The sequence below is a fragment of the Mustela nigripes genome, chromosome 4, assembly GCF_022355385.1.
Source record: "Mustela nigripes isolate SB6536 chromosome 4, MUSNIG.SB6536, whole genome shotgun sequence".
Lineage (NCBI taxonomy): Eukaryota > Metazoa > Chordata > Mammalia > Carnivora > Mustelidae > Mustela > Mustela nigripes.
The window spans coordinates 109,052,427-109,074,718 of NC_081560.1; the positions used below are offsets into that span (position 1 = coordinate 109,052,427).

The window sequence follows — 22,292 nt, forward strand, 5'->3', positions numbered from 1 at the left end:
AATATATTTTCTTATGAGTTCAGATGAAAGGTAATACCTAGACTACTTCTAAATAAAAAAATGGTACCATGTATTTACTGACTGTAGTCATTTAAGAAAAGCTCTATTAATTCTTGTGGGGCTAACAGTCTTTCTCTGAGCAAGTTTGTTTTTTGTTATCACCATAAAGATCAGATACTTATATTTTATTTTTATTGGGATATAATTGACATAATATTTTATTAGTTTTGGATACACAACATAATGATTTGATGTTTGATCAGTACAGTAAGTTTAGTTACATACATCACCATCCATAGTTAATTTTTTTTTTTTTTTTTTTTTGCTTATAATAGAGACTTTTAAGATTTACTCTTCTTAGCAACTTCCAGATATTCAATATGGTATTACTGACTATGGTAACCATGCTGTCTGTACATTACATCTTTAGGACTTAATTTATTTTAAAACCGGAAATTTGTACATTTTGACCACTTTTACGCATTTTGTCTACTCCCCGCTCCCTTCCCACCTGTGGCAATAACCAGTCTGTTCTCTGTGTCTTTGAGCTTCTGTTTGTTTTGTTTTTTAGATTCCACATGTAAGTGATATCATATAATACTTGTCTTTCTCTGTCTCACTTAGCATAATGTCCTCATCCATGTTGCACATAGCAAAATTTCCTTCCTTTTTATGGCTAAATAGTGTTCCATTATATACATACATATGTGTGTTATATATACACATGCATATATATTTTTTTTAATTAATTTATTTATTTCTGTATCCATGCATCCACCAGTGGATACTAAGGTTGTTTCCATATCTTGGCTGTTGTAAATAATGCTGCATTGAACATGGGGTTGCTCATACCTTTTTGAATTAATGTTTCCTTTTCTTTGGATAGGTGCCGAGTAGTGGAATTGGTGGGTCATAGTTTTATTTTTAACTTGAATACCTCCATACTGTTACTGTAGTTGCTGTACCAATTTATTTTATATTCCCAGCAATAGTGCACAAGGGTTCCCTTTTTTCCATATCCTTGCTAACACTGCTTCTTGTTGTCTGTTTGATAATAGCCATTCTAACAGGTATAAGGTGATATCTCATTGTGGTTTTGATTTCATTCATCCTTATATGTACCTGTTGACCCCATGTGTGTCTTTGGAAAAATGTCAGATCTTCAGATCTTCTATCCATTTGCTAATCAGATTGGTTTTTTTTTTTTTTTGGCTATTGAGTTATAGGCGTTCTCTCTCTATATATTGGATAATTATAAAATTATTAAATACATGATTTGCAGATATTTTCTCCCACTCAGTAGGTTCCCTTTTCATTTTGTTGATGATTTCCTTCACTGTGCAGAAGATTCTTAGTTTGAGGTACCCATAAGGACAAATATAAATTTAATTTCCGGCATTTTCTTGATTAGATGGAAAATATTTTAAATGATTGTCATTAGTGGTACATTTTAACTCTTAAGGAGATAGCACAGCTCTTTCTTAACTGTTTCTACCTTTCTCCAGCCTCTTTGAAGGAGGAGTACTAATATGAGTCAAGGATTGTCAACTTCAGAGATCGTGGTTCTCAAAGTGTGGTCCAAAGACCTCTGGGGGCTCCCAAGACTCCTTTCAAGGAATTTATAAGGGCAAAACTAATTTCATAACAATACTTAGATATTATTTACCTTTTTTACTATGTTGACATTTTCACTGATGGTACAAAAACAGTGGTAGGTAAAACTGCTGGTACCTTAAGACAATCAAATCAAATCAGTAGTTTTTTTAATCCTTCACCACCATGCACTCAGTTAAAAAAAAAAAAAGCTAGTTTTTGTTTTGTTCACTTACATTCTAAAAGTTTTTTCTAACTTTTTAAAAACACTTTAGGTCGGAGCTATTGTGGAAGTGAAGAACCTTGATGGTGCATATCAGGAAGCTGTTATCAATAAATTAACAGATGCAAGTTGGTACACTGTAGGTAAGGGAATAAATCTTTTAAAAATATATTTTTAAAGATCATACATATCAAAATTTCCTTGATTTAGTTCCTCCCCTAACGCCATAGGTTATTATTACTGTTAATGTTTTTTGGTTTTGTTTTGCTGTTAATGTTTTTTACATCCTTCTGGTCTTTAAAATTTTTAATTCATAAATATGTGCATAAAGTATAATTTGAAATTAGTGTATATATTATACAGTTGAATTTGTAGCTTTTTGTACTTAAGTGTATATCTTAGAGAAATTTTTTTCTATCTTATTTTAAGTGCACATTTTGGTAGTGTTAAATGTATTCATGTTGTGCAACAGAGAAATTTCTTTTAATTATGATAGTATGTTTCGTAATATTTGATGTACCATAATTTATTTTCTTTTACTGATGATGTTGACAGTTTTCTTGGCATTACAGTAAATGCTAGATTGAATGTCTTGTACATGTACATTATTCTTGTATTTCCCTGGTATATGTGTACATTGAGGACCAGGCATGGTGAAGTGAAATGTAGTTTAAAACTTAGGTAGTGAAAACTGCTTTTCTAGAAGGTGGTATTCATTTCCATGGACAGTGTATGAGTGCACTCATTTTCCCAGCCCAAGTAAAAGTTGATGTTAATAATCTGTAAAAATGTTTGCCTATTTGGATACAAAGTAGTATCTCAGTTTTGTTTTAATACTCCCCTCCTGTGATTATTAGTGAGATTGAACATTTTTTCATATGTTTATTGACAGGAACATCATTTTATTTGTATTTTCTTCTTCCAGTTACCATCTATCTATTTATTTATTTATATATATATTTTCATTTGAGAGAGAGATTTGAGTGATTTGTTTATTCATTTGAGAGAGAGAGAGAGAGAATGACCAGTGGGGAAGGGTGGGAAGGAGAGTGGAGAGACAGGAGGAGAGAGAGTGAGAGAAGGAGAGAGAAGCAGACTCTCTGAGCAGAGAGCCCGATGTGGCGCTCAATCCCAGGACCCAGAGATTGTGACCTGAGCTGAAGGCAGGTGCTTAACCAGCTGAGCCACTGACATAGCCCCCATCTCTCTCTCTCTCTCTCTCTCTTTTTTAAAAGACTTACTTTAGAGAGAGAAAGGGCTCACAAACGTAAGTTGGGGGAAGGGCAGATGAGAGAATCTCAAGCAGACTCCCCGCTGAGCACAGAGCTGGAAGTGGGGCTTGATCTTAAGATCCATGAGATTGTGACCTATACTGAAACCAGGATTTGGAGGCCTAACTGACTGAGCCACCCAGGGTGCCCTTTCACGTTACTATCTTACAGGATCTTCCCAGTCTCTCTCTTGTCTTACTGGCATGGTTACATTTTCTTATTTTTAGGAGATGAGATCTTTGTATATTCTGAATATTAAACCTCTGGCTACCTTAGTTGCAAATACTTTTCTCCTATTTACTTTTATTTCTGCTATCAGTTTTCATATTGTCAGTTTTTCCTATGGTCACCTTTTGCTTTGTAGTTTTAGTTTTGAATCTTGTTTAAAAGGGCTTCCTTTCATCGGTGTTGTAAATTTATTATCCAGTGTATTCTTCAGTTTCTAGTTTTATTTTTGTTTTGCAAAGAGCTGTTTATTTTACCTACAGTTTATTTATTTAATTGTTTATTTGGACATTCTGAAATATATTCCCCCCACCAATAGCCAGTTATCCTGGTATTATTTATTGAATAGGAGTAATTCTTATTCTTTAATGACCTCATAGGTGAGAGTAAACACCTAGTTAAAATGTCTTTGATGTTGTCAAAATTTGATGGACCTTTGAAATAGTGTAGATGAGTTTTGTTTATATTTTTGTGGGATGAGAAAAAACTTGGTGAAGAGGGAGGAAATTTTAATTTGAGACAGGAAAATTTGATTTTATGTAGGTGACCACACTGTGAGCATGTTCTATGTAGTAAGCCTAGATCGTAATTATGTGCGGTATTCAGTCTCATAAATCTGACATTATTATCATTGAATATTTTAGTTACAACATTAAAAAATTGTGCTAAAAGTTACTTATCCAGTGTCACATAGTTTCACTTAAGATATAAGAACCTAATTTTGTTACTTAGGTAAACATTGCCATTTCTAAAATCGAAGCCTGGTAACTTTAGAATAGAGGTATTTTTTCCCATGATTTGTGAGGAATGTAAGTATATGCTAAAATTACAATATAAAATAAATATATTACATGTATGCATAAACTTACAGTAAATTTGTTGGGACATTTTAGTACTTTAAATATGTAATTTTCAATGGGGAGCGAATTTGTCACCCAGGGAGCACTTGGCAGTGTCCCTGGACACTTTCCGTTGTCAGAAATGAGAAGCCACTAGTGGCATCTAGTGGCCAGAGGCCAGGGAAGCTGCTAAATATCCTACAGTGTTCAGAATGGCCCTTGTGATAAAGAATAATCCGCCCTGAAATGTTTGTAGTGCTTAGGTTTACCCTGCTTTAAATAGTAAAAGCAGAGTAGTTTTTTAGGTGCAGTCTGAATATATAAATTTGTATTCTTTTTTTTTTTTTTTTTTCTTCAGTGAATCTGTCAGTATTACCAGCTGGAAAACTTGCCTTTCTTTGACCACTTTGAGAAGGGTTAATTAACATTTAGATCGTTTTTTCCTAAAATGCTAACTTTTTTTTTTTCCCTTTTAATGTTTTCTGGGTTAGGGAAGATGTTTTCATTTCAGGTATATTATTTCGTTATCACTAGAAATTGGAAAACATACTCCGTATTTGAAGTTATCAGAAAACAAAACGTGGACTAATTTTCAGATATACTCTTCTGAAACAATAGCTCCATTTGCACTCAAAATTAAATGATAATTTATATCATTTTTGTTAATCTTTGAAAAATCCTTCAGTAGTTTCTGATTTTTTCTCCTTTCATAGTTTTTGATGATGGAGATGAGAAAACACTGAGACGATCTTCACTGTGCCTGAAGGGAGAGAGGCATTTTGCTGAAAGTGAAGTAAGTAATCGTTTAATGAATGATTGTGTCTTCATATTTTGTATTGGGAGAGCATATTTTTCTTTCTCAACTCAAGCTACTTACTTGTTAGTTAGGAAAATTCATTAATACCATTATCATGTGATCTGTGAGTCTGTTTAAGGCCTTGTGTTTGAGTGCCAGGTGATATATTCTGTCCCCCTGACCCCCGCCAAGAATATTTTAGCATTTGTCCACAATGAAAATTCAATGATCTTGCTTAACTATTATTTTTAGGCAACTTTTATGTGGACTCTAATTTTAAATAATTATAGAAAAGAGGTGTCCATTTATAATCCACTTGAACCCCCTCATTAAAGGATCTATAGATACTAAAGTCATCCCTAACTGCTGCTGCTGCTGCTCGCTGATGTCATTACAGCCCCTCCTCAGAGATGCCTTGTCTGACTGCCCTTTCTATACTAGTCCCTGCCACCCTCTCAGTCCTTTCAGATTGGTCGAAGTTTCTTTAGAGCTTGTGTCATTCTCTGACATCAGGATATGTGTATGTGCTTAGTTATTTGTTTATTGTCTGCCTTCCTCCCTAGGTGTCACAAGGGCAGGGATTTTATAGGTCTTCCTCCCCACTCATTCCCAGTTCCTTAAACAGTGCCCGGAATGGAGCAGGCATTGAATAAATGGTAGTCAGATGAATAAATGAAGTGCTTATGTTTGACATGCTTTACCTACATCATCATATTCATAACACTGTGAAGTAGATAGCATCATTATCTTTAATTTACCGATGGTGAGACTGATGGTCAGAGCTGGTTCTCAAACCAGTATTTTCTAGTACCAAAGCCATGCTCTAGAATTGAAAGATGTTAAGTTACTAAGAATGGAGGGAGGGTTCACAAAGTTTTGTAAATCAGTAGTTTGCAATCCAGAATTTTGAAAATGGACATATTGTTAAAGTGTTATATTCTGTAGTCCAGCCTATAAATATTAATGCACAGCATGGCCAAACCATGATTACTTTTCTTCTTGTCACTATTTAGAACAGTGTTTCTTTGGGGACATTTTTATATTATTTATTTGACTATTAAACTTTATTTTCTGTTTTCTTGTTTTGAAAATATTTTCCTTTCCCTTAAATAATTGAATTCCTATTCCAGTTGAGAATTTGGGACAGGTTCTGTGTATTGTGATTCTGGCCTATTTTTTTCAGTCTCATATTGTAAGATTTCTTTCTACTTATTTTTCTGTTCTATTTTTTTTTTTATTTTTAAGTTTTTATTTATTTAAGTAATCCCTATACCCAGTGTGGGGCTCAAACTCACAACCGGATATCAAGAATCACATGCTCTTCCGACTGAGCCAGCCAGGTGCCCCATTTCCCTGAACTTCTGTCTTACAAGACTACTTGGTATTTTCAGATTATGATTCATATTCTTTTCTTGGTTTCTGCTGAGTATTGCTCTTAATGTTCCTCCATGATGTCTTTCATGAGCTTTCTAAGCAGATTTGATCCCTTTATCTTTTGATCCTTTGGCATTTCTCTTATTCTTATTTGATGGTCTTTTTTTATTACTATTCTTATTTTCCCTGTAAGATTTTAAGCTGTTTTGTGGGGTAATAGCCCTATTTTTGTCATTTTGATAGGCTCTTCTTGCCCCCCCCTCAATGTTTTCTATATAGAAGCCTTCAGTAAATATTTTTTAATTAATTGTGAAGCTTTAAATATAGGAATTATATACAACTTTAAAATTGGCAGTGAATTTGGCTTTTTTTTTTTTTAAAGATTTTATTTATTTACTTGAGAGAGAGACAGTGAGAGAGAGCATTAACGAGGAGAAGGCCAGAGGGAGAAGCAGACTCCCCATGGAGCTGGGAGCCTGAAGTGGGACTCGATCCCGGGACTCCAGGATCATGACCTGAGCCGAAGGCAGTCGTCCAACCAACTGAGACACTCAGGCGTCCCGAATTTGGCTTTTTGTACTGATAAAGTAACAATTCTTTATAAGCTTATGTAATTTTTTTAATGTTTTATTTATTTAATCTCTACACCTAGTGTGGGTTCAAACTCACAACCGTGAGAGCAAGAGTCATATACTTTTCTGACTAAGCTAGCCAGCCACCCCTAGGTTTATATAATTCCTAGAAATAATTTCATTTCTCTTAGAACATGTGTACAGTTATAGTAGGTCAGTGAATAAATATGGGGGCTTAAAGACTTGATTTTTCATCTGTTTAGTGAAGGCATGTGCCTTATTTTTTTAATCCAGAGAAATATCTAAAATACTTTGTTGTCGTTCACCCCTGCCCCCGCCCCAGGAGAATCGTATAGTTAACAGGGCAGTTGTAGTGTAAAGGCTGAAGCAGTATGAACAAGTAGCTTAGTGTGTCCTTCTCACCTTCAAGGTGGACACTTTTGCTGTGTGTGTCTATATGTGTTAGACTTTATGTTTTGCTAGAGGGTACTTAGAATATGGGTGTATTGTATCCCATTCTCATAAGCCAGGTTCATGCTATGTTAGGTAGTGGAGACACAAGGGGTAAGCCAAGTAGACATGGAATTTATCCTTGAGTAATTTACCATCTGTTGGAGGAGAAAAAGCATTAATCAAACAACCATGTATTCTAAGATTATGTATGTACTGGGTTCTGTGGTAGCATGGCCAGGAGTGTATTTAATTTGCCATCTATGTATTCCTTATCTTTATTTGATATTTTCAAAAAACATTTTTAATTTGTTGAAAAATTACCCAGAGCATTGTTATTATAAGTAATAACTTTGATCTTGAGCAGAAAGCCACATCAGACTGGCAGTGTTTGGGATCACTAATTCCATTAAGAAGCTACATACTTAAAGACTTAAATTTGAGATTTCCATGTAAGAGAATCACAGCCATACTTCAGTCAATTCTGGCGCTAATAGTATGGGTTCTAGCCCTAACCGGCTTTGTGAAGGTGTTGACACTGCCTGGGGGTTGGGGCATTTCTGCAGAGCTTGTTACTCAGAAATAGTTTCATCAGCTGGTATTCCCTGTACGTTTACTACTTCCTATGTGCAGCTGATACTCCAAAGAAAGATTAGTTAAATCTCATCTCCGTATTTCCTATAGCCCATTTAGGAAACACGGCCATAGGCATGCCTCCCCTAGGCCTATGGAATTTTCTTTTAGCTTTAATATAGCTAGGAGTATCTGACTTTTGCTCTTTAGGTTTTAATGAGACAAATTTTACCCTTCCCTCAGTCTTTTCTCTCACTTGAAGTAAAGGTACTCCTACTTTCCTAGACATGATTTGAGGCTAGGGACAGAGATAAGGCTTCTTACTCCTCTAATTCTTCATTACATAGGGAAAGTAATCAGAAATCCTGGATATTTTCTTTCCTGTAACTGGTGACTTACCAGATGCTTAAAATAGAAATCCTAGTACTTGATAGAAGTCTCTGCTTTCACAAGAGCAACCTTAATATTAGGGGAGTGAGGTGGGGCATTTAATCCTTATGTCTGCTTGACAGAGGTGAATCCAGATTAATTTATTTTCTCTGTTTAGCAAATATTGTACTTTGAAATTTGGGGAGGAGGAAGCATAATTAGGAGTTAATAACAAGTGACTTCTTCTTCTTCTTCTTCTTTTTTTTTTTTTAATTTTATTTATTTATTTGACACAGAGATCACAAGTAGGCAGAGAGGCAGGCAGAGAGAGAGGAAGGGAAGCACGCTCCCCGCTGAGCAGAGAGCCCGATGTGGGACTCAATCCCAGGACCCTGAGATCATGACCTGAGCCGAAGGCACCGGCTTAATCCACTGAGCCACCCAGGCGCCCCTCTTCTTTATTTTTTTAATTTTATTTATTTGAGGGGTGCCTGGTTGGCTCAGTCGGTTGAGCATCTGCCTTCAGCTTGGGTCATGATCTTCAGGGTCCTGAGATCGAGCCCCACATCGGGCTGCCTGGTCACTGGGGAGTCTGCTTCTCCCTCTGACCCTCCCCCTTCTCATGCTCTGTCTCTTACTCTTACTTTCTCTGAAATAAATAAAATCTAAAAAATAATTTTATTTATTTGAAAGAGAGAGCGGAGTGAGAGACAGCATGAGCTGTGGGAGCGTGGGTGAGAGGCAGAGAGGGAGAGGGACAAATAGACTCCCTGCTGAGCAGGGAGCTCAATGCAGGGCTCAATCCCAGAACCCCAGGGTCCTGATCCTGCACCGAAGGCAGATGCTTAACTGACTGAGCCAACCAGCCACCCCTGACAAGTGACTTCTAGAGAGGTTTTATTTTGTATATTACTGTATTTAGACCAACTTTTGCCTCCAGATTTATTTTATTTATTTTAAAAAATTTATTTATTAGAGAGATTGAGGGAACAGAGGGCAAGGGAAAGAATCCTCAAGTAGACTCCCCTACAGAGTGTGGAGCTGGTCATGGGGCTCTATCCAAGGACCCTGAGGACCTGAGCTGAAATTAGGGGTCAGATGCTTAACTGACTGAGCTACTTAGGCACCCCTGCAGATGTTTTTTAAATGCCTGACTTAAGCTGAATTTGCAAGAATAGATTTTATGTCCTATGAAAGTTAATAGTTTCTGTCTTCTGAAGGAATTGATCTTTTGTTTGACGGGTAGTACCTTTTCCCTATTTCAGTATCCTTTGTTGTTGGATACATAGATCTATGTACCTCAGAATATATTATTAGAATATATTTACATATTTACATATATTCTAATAAGTTGTGCAATCTAGCAAGTTATGCAAGATTTTTTTTTTTTAAAGATTTTATTTATTTATTTGACAGAGAGAAATCACAAGTAGATGGAGAGGCAGGCAGAGAGAGAGAGAGAGAGGGAAGCAGGCTCCCCACTGAGCAGGGAGCCCGATGTGGGACTCGATCTCAGGACTCTGAGATCATGACCTGAGCCGAAGGCAGCGGCTTAACCCACTGAGCCACCCAGGCGCCCATGCAAGATTATTAATATGGTTCCCCTTTCCCATTTTATTCATCTTGTTTCAACAAAATTATGTTTTAAAAATAAAAGTTAAAAATTTCCTTTTAAATATTTACAGTTTATATTTAGATAGTCTGATTTTTTTTTAATCTAAAATAACATATATACCCTTTGATATAACGCCCCGGTTTGTAACTTTGAGAAGTTTTTTTAAAAATTAAAAAAAGTTTTTTATTTTTTTGAGGAGTCTTTATCCTAAGTAGTTTCTCACCCTCACGTCCATCCTGAGAGTTTTTGTGGGGTCTTTAGTTCCCCTGGTATTCATGAAATTATCTGTAATAGCAGAGGTTCTATTGGAGAGGTGAAAGGAATAGCAAATGTATGGAAGATCTTAAAAATGCCGAAAAAGCAGCATTATTAAAATTAATATTTGGAGAATGCAGTTAGTTGGGATAGCGTCTTCAGATTGAGACCTTAACTTTTTAGTTACATAAACCTTTTTAGGAAATAATGGCAAGAAAAATCCAAGAAGTATCTAATATTGAGAAGTGAAGGGAATCATTCCAGGATTCCTTTTTTCTTCATTCTGCTTGTTATTAACCAACAACCAGTTCCTCACCTGGAAATCATTATTTTAGGATGGGGTGAGGGACAAACGGTTTGACATGAACTGTCAGTAGACAATAGGAAATGTTTACTTGCTGATCATTATCTTCATACCAAGCACCGTTTTGGATGCTGCAGACTAAAAAGGAAGGGAAAATTAAATGTAGAGAAGTCAATATTTACATATTCTTTTAAAAAGGTGTATCACAGAAAATGTTTGCAAAGTAATAATGTATCCTATCTAAAGCTTTTTTCAAACAGTTGATGCTTTTTTTGGGGATAGTTTTTGTTACCTATTAAGAATTCTATATTATGGATTATGATTCCCTTTGAGCAAAGAGAAATTTGATTTACAATTGGCCCCAATTCAGATGCTAGGTCCTTACGTATAGATTTCTTCTCTCTCCAGTTTATTTCTACTGAGCTGTGTTTTATTTTGTATTTTAATCATTCTTAGAAATCTGTCAGCCTTCAAAAAGATAATGAAACCATGAAGAAAGAACAACTTAATTTTTTTCACTCCCCCCTCTCACCCCCGCGCCCTGCCCCCCGTAATGGGTTCATTCATCTTTATTCTAATATCTTTGAAATGACAGTTGTCTATCTTTAGGAAAGTTGTATTTTAGTCTTCCTTGGGGGCAGTTTTTAATCTTCAAATCTAAGCATATTCTTAAACTGATTTGGTTTAAAAAGGAAAGAGAACTTGCTACGTCATAACTTTGATGGGTTTATGTTCTTACCCACAGACATTAGACCAGCTCCCACTCACCAACCCTGAACATTTTGGCACTCCTGTCATAGGGAAGAAAACAAATAGAGGAAGAAGATCTAATCATATGTAAGTCCATTTTCATAACTGTTAGTTGAACCTGAATTCATTTCTCCTTCTAGTATTGTTTTAAGAGTTACTAATTTGAAATTGTACTTTGCAAAATGCTAACTGGATCTCGTAGCAATTTCAGACTCCTTAGCATGGTGCTTGAAATTCTCCACGCTCAGCCAGCCTTAACAGCTGCATATCTGTCTGCCGTTTCTCCCTGCATGCATCTTGGTGCTGTAGTCAGAGTGGAACCAGTCAACATTCGCTGGACACATCCTTTGTTTTCCTGATACTTTGCTTTTATTCATGCTTTTTTTTTTCTTTCTCAGATGTCACCTTCCATGTCATTATCTCACTCATTCAGTCTCCCAACAGAAATGCTCCCACCTTTATGTGAACTGCTTTGTGTCTCCCTACTCTTTCCTTAAAAACAGACCTGTTTTCTTTTCTCTGAGCTCTCTAAATTCTTTGCATTTATCTAATGTCAAAAACAGTATTTCATCTGTTACTGTCTTTGTAGTATTTGTTTTCTCTTCCTAATAATCTTAATCTCCTTGACAGAAACCATCTTACTTATTTTTATGTCTTACAGTTGTGACATATATTCTATCAGTTTAACAAATTATTTTTAATGGGCCATGCATAGGTTCCAAAAGGCTCTAAATTAAAAAGGATCACAGGATCGAAGGGTCATCAGAGATAAACAGTTTTCAAACAGTTTGAGAAAGAAAAATCATTTATTGCAAAGGACTGGGAGGCACAATGGGATCAGACTTCTCCATAGTAATACTAGATGCTGGTAGTCAGTAGAATGCAGAGTGTTGGAATGGAGGTCTCTACTGAAAAGGTGGACTTGGTTACTTAATATAATATAACATTGGGGGGAAATTAAAGATATGATGATAACAGATAGATTAAAAATAGCAAAGGCACTAAGTAACTTCCCCTGAAAATTGTATCAGAAAGGAAAACTTAGTAGGATGGAGGGAGAGGAGGTGGCTTAAATACAAAATTAAGTCCTAGTAACAGTAGGAAGTCGACAGAATAATGCCTACAATGTATAAATCAGTATAAGAGTATTATTTAGAGATAAGGTACTAACTATCAAAGAAACAGCTGGAATAGTTAAAAACATAGGTGCCTCCATAGGAACAGGTAAAGAAAATTGGGAAGGTGAGTTTTTAATGTATTCCATTGGAGGTTATTTTAGAAACAATTTTGAACATTTCACTTGGGTAAATTCAAAAATTTTAATGTGTCTGAGCCCAAAAATTGTCAGAGTGGCAGTTAAAAATAAATATTGAGTTGAATTACTGAAATCTTTAGCATAAGTGAATGCTTTCATTCAGTATTAAGAATCACATATTAAATGTAAGTATGGCTCAGCTTTGGAGATAGAAATCAGATTGGGTAAGCGCTCTCTCTCATATTGCTTGCTTTCAGCCTTAGAGGAAAGTGATGAAGATAGGTATTATTTTTACTCATATTAATAATTGGGGACATTGGGCTCAGAGACAGTAAGTAATCCAAGAAACACACTAAGGAAAGAACAAGGACTTGAACTCACCCATGCTCCACGGGCCTTTTCCCATTCAACTGATTGACTCTTACTTAGATAGAGTAGTACTTCAGTTTCTTTCTAAAATTGTTCTAACAATAAATAAATAATGACTCATTGGAGGGAGGAAATTAAAAGACTAATCCTTACACTGAAAAAATATTTCATATTCGTATTTTCCTACTATACTTGTGATTCAGACCATGCTTTTTTTTTTTTAACTCTGAAATTTTTAGATGTTTTTCAGTTAATTACTAAGTGAATAATATCTCTCACTTGGAATTTAGCATGCTGATGACTTGTGTATCTTAGGATATTCAGGTTGTAACTATTATTTGCTCTTCTCCATACGACTTGTTCATCCAGAAGGAGAAATAAATGAAAAATGTATGTTAGCATTACTCATATGAAAGCATCCTGTTGTCATTATTTGATGTTACTGTGATCTAATAATGTTATCTATCAGTTTTTCCAGAGGGATGTTTTATTGCCGTAGAATATTCACTGAAGCATTTACAAGATAAACCTTTCAATGTCTCTTGGAAAATTAATGACTTCAACTGTGTATTAAAATTTTACCTACCATTGCTTATTAGAGTCTTCCATAGTTTTGGTAGTCAACTTCTAATTATGATCATTAATATCAGAATAATGAGGTAGGGTGTATTTGATGTAAAATTATTTCATTAGTGAAGATTTCTACTTCTCTAGCTTTTGAGAGTGGCAATGTGGCTTGATTGTTAAGAGTGTGAACTTTGGAGCCAGGTGGCCTGGGTGTGAATAACTCTCTCTGCCATTTCCTTGCTCTGTAGCTTTGGGCAGATTACTTAATGTTCATGCCTCAATTTTCTCATCTGTAAAATTGAGATAATAGTATTACCTATCTCTCAGAATTGTTGCAAAGATTAAATGAATTCATACCCTTAAAGTGTTTATATAGGAAACACTATGTAAATACTAGATATCAAACGTCATGTATTAAATGCAAAAATTTTCATCAAATACCAGTATGTGACTTGACTTCATTCATAAAAATATTTATATGTGTGAGTATATGAAAATACTGCTTACAGGGTTTATGTCTGATAAGTGGAACTGGTTTTGGCTATATTATTTGAATTTTTTGAAACAGTATTTCCATATTTTATATTTTATATATATAGTAAGAAAAACAATTTTTGTGTCCATCAAAAATTCTTTTTAAACTTTGAAAAATATTGCATCTAATATTTAGACATGTTTTATCTTTCTTCAACTGTCGCCTACACATGTAAACATAAATTTGAAGTAAGATAATTTATAGAGTATCACCTAGAATGATCTTTAAAAATGACCCAGTTATTAAAAAATCTATTAGCCGAGGTCTCCCTTTCTTGAAGATGAGACTAAAGCTTGCAGTTATCACTGAGCAGGTTGATCTTTGCTTTCTGAAGAGTCCAGCAGACATTCTAAGTGATTTTCCTGTTGAGAATCTCTGTGTATAATGAAAGATTTGCTGTTGGGGTTGTATTGCATATGTGCAGAGTAAGAAGGCCAACCAGAGGTTGAGAATTAACTATACAGGAAATGAAGCCCTTTTCATCTATCATCTTGTTTTGCTTGCTCTATTCCTTCCCCCTCACTATGGTGGTCATTCTCATTGCCAAGAGATGTTACAGTGTTTTCGCTTAGCAATTAACGCCATGGTATGTAGGCACCACAGGCAAGTACCACAGTTGGAAATTCCAATCTCCTTTATTACAGTCCCTCAGAGTTCTTTCTCCCCTTCCTGAGTGATTTTCTACAACAAAGTCTTGGACCTGGACCTTGAGGTCATTTATCTGACCTTGATTTCCTCTTCCATTACTCAACTAAAAAAGTCTTCCTTTGATTCTCTGATTGTCTTTTGAAATTTAATTTTGTACAAAGGTAAATAAGGTTTTTTCTTCCCAGGCTTCCGCAGGCTCCATTGTTTATGAACATATCACTACTCTTATTTTCTTTTAACAACTTTTAATCCACATGCCGGTTAATGTGCCTTCAGATATTCCAAAATTGATTATTTTTGATACCTTCCTTCAGTTGAGTTTTATTTATATTCTACCTTTAATTACTTAATTCAAATATATTCAGCTATTTTCTTAAGATTATCATTCTCTATTTTAATTTTTTAAAGCAAATTATTGATCATTTAATCAGCGTGTAAGTTGATTGAATTTTGCCATTACAATTTAGCCACTGAATATAGATGTTTTATTTCTGCCTAAAGAATAGAATAACTGAAATCATAGAAACATTTGTGTACCCACTCCCCTCAAAAGTATTTTCCAATAACCTGGCAAAAGTGTATATGCAGCTGCTACAGTGGAAATCAGTCTGCTTGTTGTTATTTTTTTTCTCCTTCAGAAAAAGAGTAAAGCATAAGAAAGCTTAAAATAGTTCTTGATAGGGATTATGTATGGGCAGGAATTTTACCCATTGACAGCACTGAAGTTTACCCAATAAAGTAGTGATGTGTACTTGGTATTTATATAGGTCTGCAGATCTTTAAAAAATGTTTTTCACTGAGATATAATTAGCATAACCTTTATGAGGGTGAACATAAAATTCACCCTCATAAAGTGTCTAGTGTGTGGTGTTTTTAGTATATTCACTGATTGCGTAACCAGTGCCACTATCTAATTCTAGAATTTTTTTTTTTATTATTTGCTATTTTATTTTATTATGAGAATTTGATTCTAGTTTCCTTCTTGATTAAAAACTGGGGAAAAAATAAAACCCTTTTATTGGTAAGTATATACATGACCGTATGTTCTATGTTTTAATCTCTAAAGAGCTGTACATTGTTAGATTTCCTGATACTGACTAATATAGGTTTTTGATTTAGTGTACAAAATTTGACACCGAGTTACTTGCCTGAAATCATAAGGATCATTGAAGTCGGTTTTTCTGGTTGTACCTTGTCATTTGCTCTTCTTTGGCACACATCTTGTCTAAAGTTCTTCTTAGTTAATTTACAATTAATTTACAGTTAATAGTGATTTTCAGTCAGTTCTAAATAATTAGTGTGGTAAACATTTCCGTGTAGTTAGCTTTGTTCCCAGTGGGCATCAGATAATCATGTCGCAGAGACAGTGCATTATTTTGTTCTGGCTCTCTAAATAAATACGATCTTATCACCAAAGAAGCAACAATGTCAGAGGGCTATAACACCAAGCAGGTTCTCTGCTTGCTCTGTGTTTGCTCCCTTAAAATATTTTTTAAAATTATTTTTTATTATTTTTACATTTTATTTATTTGAAAGAGCCCATGTGAGCTCACGAGCAGGGAGAGCGGCAGAGGGAAAGGAGAAGTAAATTCCCCTGCTGAGCAGGGAGCCCAAAGTGGGGCTTGATCCCAGGACCCCAGCATCATGACCTAGCTGAAGGAAGATGTTTAACTGACTGAGCTAACCTTAAATAAAATAGTTTTGATGCTCATTTATTTCAGTTCACTAGTTTATTGAGTGTCTTGGGTAAATTAATTCCTGGCTAAGAGTCTTAGGTATAGATAGTTGTATGGTTTATATTGGTTGTGTACATTATACTGCTTGTATACATTTTATGATTTTAGGAAAAATAAAATTAGAAATAGTAGAAAGAAAGAAATCTATTCAGTTCATTTATTTACTCAACAAATATTTATTGAATATCTATGCTTGTGCCAAGCACTGTTCAGGTATTTGGGATATATCAGTGAATAAAAGGCATTGATAAAATCTCTGCCCTTAGAGTTTATATTCTCGCATATATGGGAGATAGATGATAAAGAAAATACATAAGAAAGAACTAAGTAGATTATATTAGTACGATGGATTTGTAAATGCTGTGGGTAAAGAATAAAAGTGAGGAGAGATTGGGGCAAATTTGAATAAGAGGGTCAGGGTCACCTAATTGAAATGACAGTTGAAAAGATACTTAGAGGAGTTCAGGGGTTTCCTGATGTTGAGGAGTAGAGCGTTCCAAGTTGTTTGACTGTAAAGGGGAGTAGAGAAATGAGGTGGCAGTAGCTGGTGGGGAAGGTGAGGTCAGGAGATTTTTTTTTTTAAAGATTTTATTTATTTGACAGAGAGAGATCACAAGTAGGTAGAGAGGCAGGCAGAGAGAGAGAGAGGGGAGGAAGCAGGCTCCCCACCGAGCAGAGAGCCCAACTCGGGGCTCAATCCCAGGACCTTGGGATCATGACCTGAGCCAAAGGCAGAGGCTTAACCCACTGAACCACCCAGGTGCCCCAGGGGATTCTTTTTTTAAGTGGGAGAAATAATAGCATATAAATAACAGTATGCTGAGGGGGCTCAATGTAGTAGAGGCAGAAAAATTGATACAGGAGAGAGAAATGAGTACTCTTGAAACAAAATCTTGCAGTGGGGGTCAGGAAATCTAGTCCATAAATGGGCGCTGGTTTTAGAGTAGAACTTGAACATTTAATATGAAAGGTGAATAGGTGTTCTATGTAGGCAGTCACTTTTTTTTTATATGTCACTTTCTGATGTCTGAAGTCTTCACACTTGTTTAAGTCTTAAGAAAGAAATGAGAATTTTTAGAAAGATGCAGATGACTTTATGAGGCAAATAAAGCGCAGTTTTCTCTGTTTTACAGATTTAATATATGTTTTCCATGATATTCGGACTTTCTGTCTTGCTAATGATAATGACATAAAGAGTGTCCCTTAAGTCCTAGCTGAATAAGTTTTTTATGACTGCTTTGAAAAAGCAGTAATTACGGTTTTAAGGTTGGTTGTCTTCTACAGTCATTAGAAAGTGAAGAGATAAAAGTCATTGCCCTTGAAAAACACTTCTAATCAATTAGAGCTCAGACTTGGGAGGTCTGTCATTATTATCCCAAACTGTGCGCCTATTTTTAAGGTTTTATGCTTTGCTAATATGAAGGCGTATTGGTTTTCCCTGCCTTCTACTTACTTCCTATGTCCCTACTTAACACTGCTTTAAGTGCCATTTGAAAGAATACTAGTTCTCAGCAGCAAACTTGAAAAATTGGCTTTGTTTTTAACAGGGACAATTTTTAAGTCACTTGATCACTGAAATCAGAGTGGTATTTCCCATATCATTCCAAAATGTTTAGTATTATTATAGTAGTTTTTGCTTTCTTTATAATTTTGCTGAAATATTTAAAGGAGTGACCTGTTGCCATCTCCTTGGAAAGGCATCAAGACAAATTTTTAGAGTATATTAGATTGTCCCAGTCAACCAAATAGTTAAATTATGTTTAAGGTTTTTAAAAATAATCCATCAGTTTACACTTTTTCTCAGTGAACTTGGTCATTACCAACTATTTCAAAAATGTTTTCATCCCCGTAGGTAATTAATACTAACCATTCTTCTATTTTATTTTGTAAAAAAAAGAACCTATATTGCAGTCTCTTCATTTCTTGTGTCTTCACTTACTATGGGTGTTTTGAGCACTCAGTTGTTAGAATCCTTCTTTTCTTTAACACTGGTTGTGGGCTTTCTTGGAACCAGATTCAGAGTAGAATTTTTGTTTGTTTTATGGGGCTTTTTTTTTCCTTTTTAAAAAGTTTTACTTTTTGGTATACTTTTGTCTAACAAGTGGATGGTTTTCGATAATTTATTTTTCTGCTGACAGTGAACTTCTTTTTAATTTATTAGTTTAATATACAGTGGAAACTGAAAGGAATTTCTAATATAATACAAAGTAACAGTATTGTACATTTTATCAGTGTCTAGTTTGTGTATATTTGATATTAAGGATAGCATTGATGATCTCTTATCAGATTGTCTTCTCTCCCCATCCCAAGCCCCCAATAAATAAAGGTCTTTCTTCCCCTTTTTAAAATTAGCTTTGTATTGGGAGTATAAAATTACTAAATTTAGAACTTCTTTAATCTCAGAGTTGGACCTGATACATTTTAGTGTAGTACTGGGATGTTTTGTCTTGGGCTTTTTGAGGGTTTGGGGACCAGTGTTACTCTGTTCTGTTCTTCCCCCTTAACCTTTTAAAGTAGCACTAAATAAATCTGAAGGATGTCTAGGAAAATGATATGCTTTCTTCTAATGATGATCCTTTTTGTTATTCTTTAGGAATTTAGAAAACTTGAAAAATTTAAATTTGCTGTTCTGTAGGTTTTAGAAAATGGGATAAGATTTGTAGAATACCTTTATTTATCAGTGAGGCATGCTCATTCTTTGTGGAGATAAATGGAAATATCTGATTTTTTTTCTTTCCCTAGACCGGAGGAAGAGTCTTCTTCATCCTCCAGTGATGAAGATGAGGATGATAGGAAACAGATTGATGAACTGCTAGGAAAAGTTGTGTGTGTAGATTACGCTAGTTTGGATAAAAAGAAAGCACTATGGTTTCCCGCATTGGTGAGTAACTTCTGTATAAAAGAGTTTAATTTTCAACTAGTTAGGTTCATGAAAAAAACAACTGATAATCTTACTAGTGGTTTTCATAGGTACAGCGTAGGGAAATGGTACTAGCATCATTTAGTTTACACAAAGATTACTTTCAAAATTGTCCTTGAGTACCAAGAACTCTTAAAGTCATCCAAGAAAGGCAAAATTACAGTAATTTTAAAGGGTAGGCATGCGGGAGTTCATTATACTGCTCTATTTTGAGTAGAAGATTCATAATGCAAACTTTTAAAACTCCTAAATTCATCATACGAAAGACTGTAGAAGAGGAGAATCTTTTTCTGCTGTTATTTGCAAATGATTCCTATTTATCATTCTTTTCAGTGAATGTGATTTGTATTCTTTATCCTGACTGCTTATCAGCTCACTGTTTTGCACAAAGTAATTGCCCAATAATTATAAGAGCAAATACATGGTAGCTCTTATAATTAAAACTTCTGTTATAGGGGCACCTGGGTGGCTCAGTAGGTTAAAGCCTCTGCCTTCGGCTCGGGTCATGATTCCAGCATCCTGGGATTGAGCCCCACGTCAGGCTCTCTGCTCTGCAGGGAGCCTGCTTTCTCCTCTCTCTCTGCCTGCCTCTTTGCCTACTTGTGATCTCTGTCAAATAAATAAATAAAATATTTAAAAACAAACGAACAAAACTTCTGTTATGTCTTAAAATTAAAACTCAAGAGGGCAATTATTTGTTTTAATAAATGTAGATACCTAATGATACCTTCGTACCTCTGCATATATCCATCTATCAATCCTAATAGTTATTGGATGCCTACCATCTGCAAGGATTGTGTTAAGACCTTTACAAGGACTACGAGGCAGGTAATATTATTTATCCTCACTTAGAAATTAGGAGACTGAGTATTGGAAAGTATTAGAAAGACTGAGTATTAAGTAACTTGGTTAAAACTTAAGTATTAGGGTATATGATCATTTCTTTTTTCCCAAAGCACTAAGATTCTTTATAAGAATTTCTTTTGCAACATGTTTTTAAAACCAGTTTTGTGTATCTTTTTCTAAAATAACAGGAATATTAATTTTTTAATTTAATGTTAATATATTCAGTATTAAGATTCTCTCACCCATAGTTTCTAAATAATTTCCACGATGATGAGAAAAATATTTAAGGATTTATGATGTTGAATTGTCAGTAATTAGTGTAGGAACCATCACAGTATTATTTAAAGAATCTTATAATTATTCATATATGTAATCCTCCCCCCGAAATTGGATAGTGGATGAATAATTTTTATCAACTAGAATGTAAAATTGTGTTGTGGATCAAACAGTCTTGACATAGTCACATAAATAGTATTTGGGATTCAATTTTTAAAATTTGTTTTTGTAAATTTTGCAAAAATTTTGCAATTTTCCTTGTGTTAGGAAGTAGCCCCCATGTGTTGAGCACCTGCCATGGCCAGGTACTATGTGAAGCTGGTTCATATAAATAGTCTCATTGAATCCTAACTGAGACTGAAAAAATAAGGGGAATTTACCCTATTTTTTTTTTTTAAAGATTTTATTTATGTATTTGACAGAGATCACAAGTAGGGGGGGGGGGGCAGGCTCCCTGCTGAGCAGAAAGGCCAATGCGGGACTCGATCCCAGGACCCCAAGATCATGACCTGAGCCGAAGGCAGCGGCTTAACCCACTGAGCCACCCAGGTGCCTGTATTTACCCTATTTTAACAGGAGGAAGTCTTAGCTTCCATGATTCATGCAGTCTTCTTTTCATTTTCCTTTACTGTTTCTCCTCTAACCAACCATTAAATGTTGTTGTGCAAGGTGCAGAATACATTACTCTGTATTCTTTTTAGGGTGATCTCATCCCCTTTTATAGTATCGGTTGCAGAGTTATCAGATAAGAATGCCTTAGGGACCAAGACAGTCACACACATGGGTGAACAGGATGAAGCATGGATTATTGTTCCTGAGGCGGAATGGAAAGCGAACCCATTTGCACACTACTACCAGCGCTGGCCAAAGCTACCATATGTGTAGTTTTTGAAACGCATAAGAGAGTGAGTCCTTCAATAGCTCAGTTGGTAGAGTGGAGGACTGCAAAACCCATGAGAAAAAAAGAAAAAGGTAGATTTTGTTCACAGTTTTAGACCCAAGTTTAAGCCCCTGATACTTAGGCTATTGAGTCCCAAGTTTATATCTTACAGTTCATACTTCCATTCTGACCTCTGGACTTGGGTATCTATTCATTTTCTCCATTTGGATGTCCTTCAGCCATCTCAAAACATAATAGGTTTAAAACTAAACATATTATCTCCTCCCTCCTTTCCAAACTTGGCCCTCCTCCAGTGTTTCCTCTCACAGCGAATGACGACGTCATTTGCACAAGACAGAAGCCTGAGCGTCCTCTGCTCAGTCAGCCCTTCACTTCCCTAATTGCCTCTGATAATCTCTTTCCTTTAATACGCCATTGCCACCGCTCTCCATCCGAGTCGCCCCCCCTCTCCCCGGGGGGGGGGGGGGGGGGTTGTGGTGGCTTCACCTCATTCAACTCCTGCCCTTATCTAGCCCATTTTCAAGTAATTTTTCATTCTATTTTATTTGTTCTATTCTATTTTATTCTTTTGTTAAAGTTCTATTTCTTTAAGTAATGTCTACCCCCCCATGTGGGGCTTGAGTTCAAGACCCCAAGATAAAGGGTGATATGCTCTTCTGACTGAGCCAGCCACGCACCCCCAAAGTAATTTTTATTTATTTCATTTTATTCTTTTTAAAGACTTTATTTTTATTTATTTATTTGAGAAAGAGGGTATGAGAGAGAGAGCGAGAGTATTAGAGGGGAGAGGTCAGAGGGAGAAGCAGGCTCTCTGCTGAGCAGGGAGCCCAATGCGGGACTGGATCCTGGGATTCCCAAGATCATGACCTGAGCCGAAGGCAGACTCTTAACTGACTGAGCCACCCAGGCACCCCTTTCAAAGTAATTTTTTTTTTAAAGATTTTATTTATTTATTTGACAGAGAGAGATCACAAGTAGGCAGAGAGGCAGGCAGAGAGAGGAGGAAGCAGGCTCCCTGCTGAGCAGAGAG

The 22,292-nt window shown here is 35.6% G+C and overlaps 1 protein-coding gene across 6 annotated transcripts in view; it reads left to right on the forward strand.

Moving 5' to 3' along the window:
• Positions 1 to 22,292, forward strand: part of ARID4B (AT-rich interaction domain 4B) — a 147,601-nt gene that overhangs the window by 63,702 nt on the left and 61,607 nt on the right. For all 6 annotated transcript variants that reach the window (XR_009403895.1, XM_059397294.1, XM_059397293.1 and 3 more), the window contains exons 5-8: positions 1,869 to 1,959; positions 4,865 to 4,944; positions 11,205 to 11,296; positions 19,062 to 19,200. Coding sequence is in view for 5 of the 6 variants with exons in the window: in XM_059397294.1 (XP_059253277.1) it covers positions 1,869 to 1,959; positions 4,865 to 4,944; positions 11,205 to 11,296; positions 19,062 to 19,200 (402 nt within the window). In the remaining variant the exon portion in view is untranslated. The remainder of the gene's footprint in view (positions 1 to 1,868; positions 1,960 to 4,864; positions 4,945 to 11,204; positions 11,297 to 19,061; positions 19,201 to 22,292) is intronic.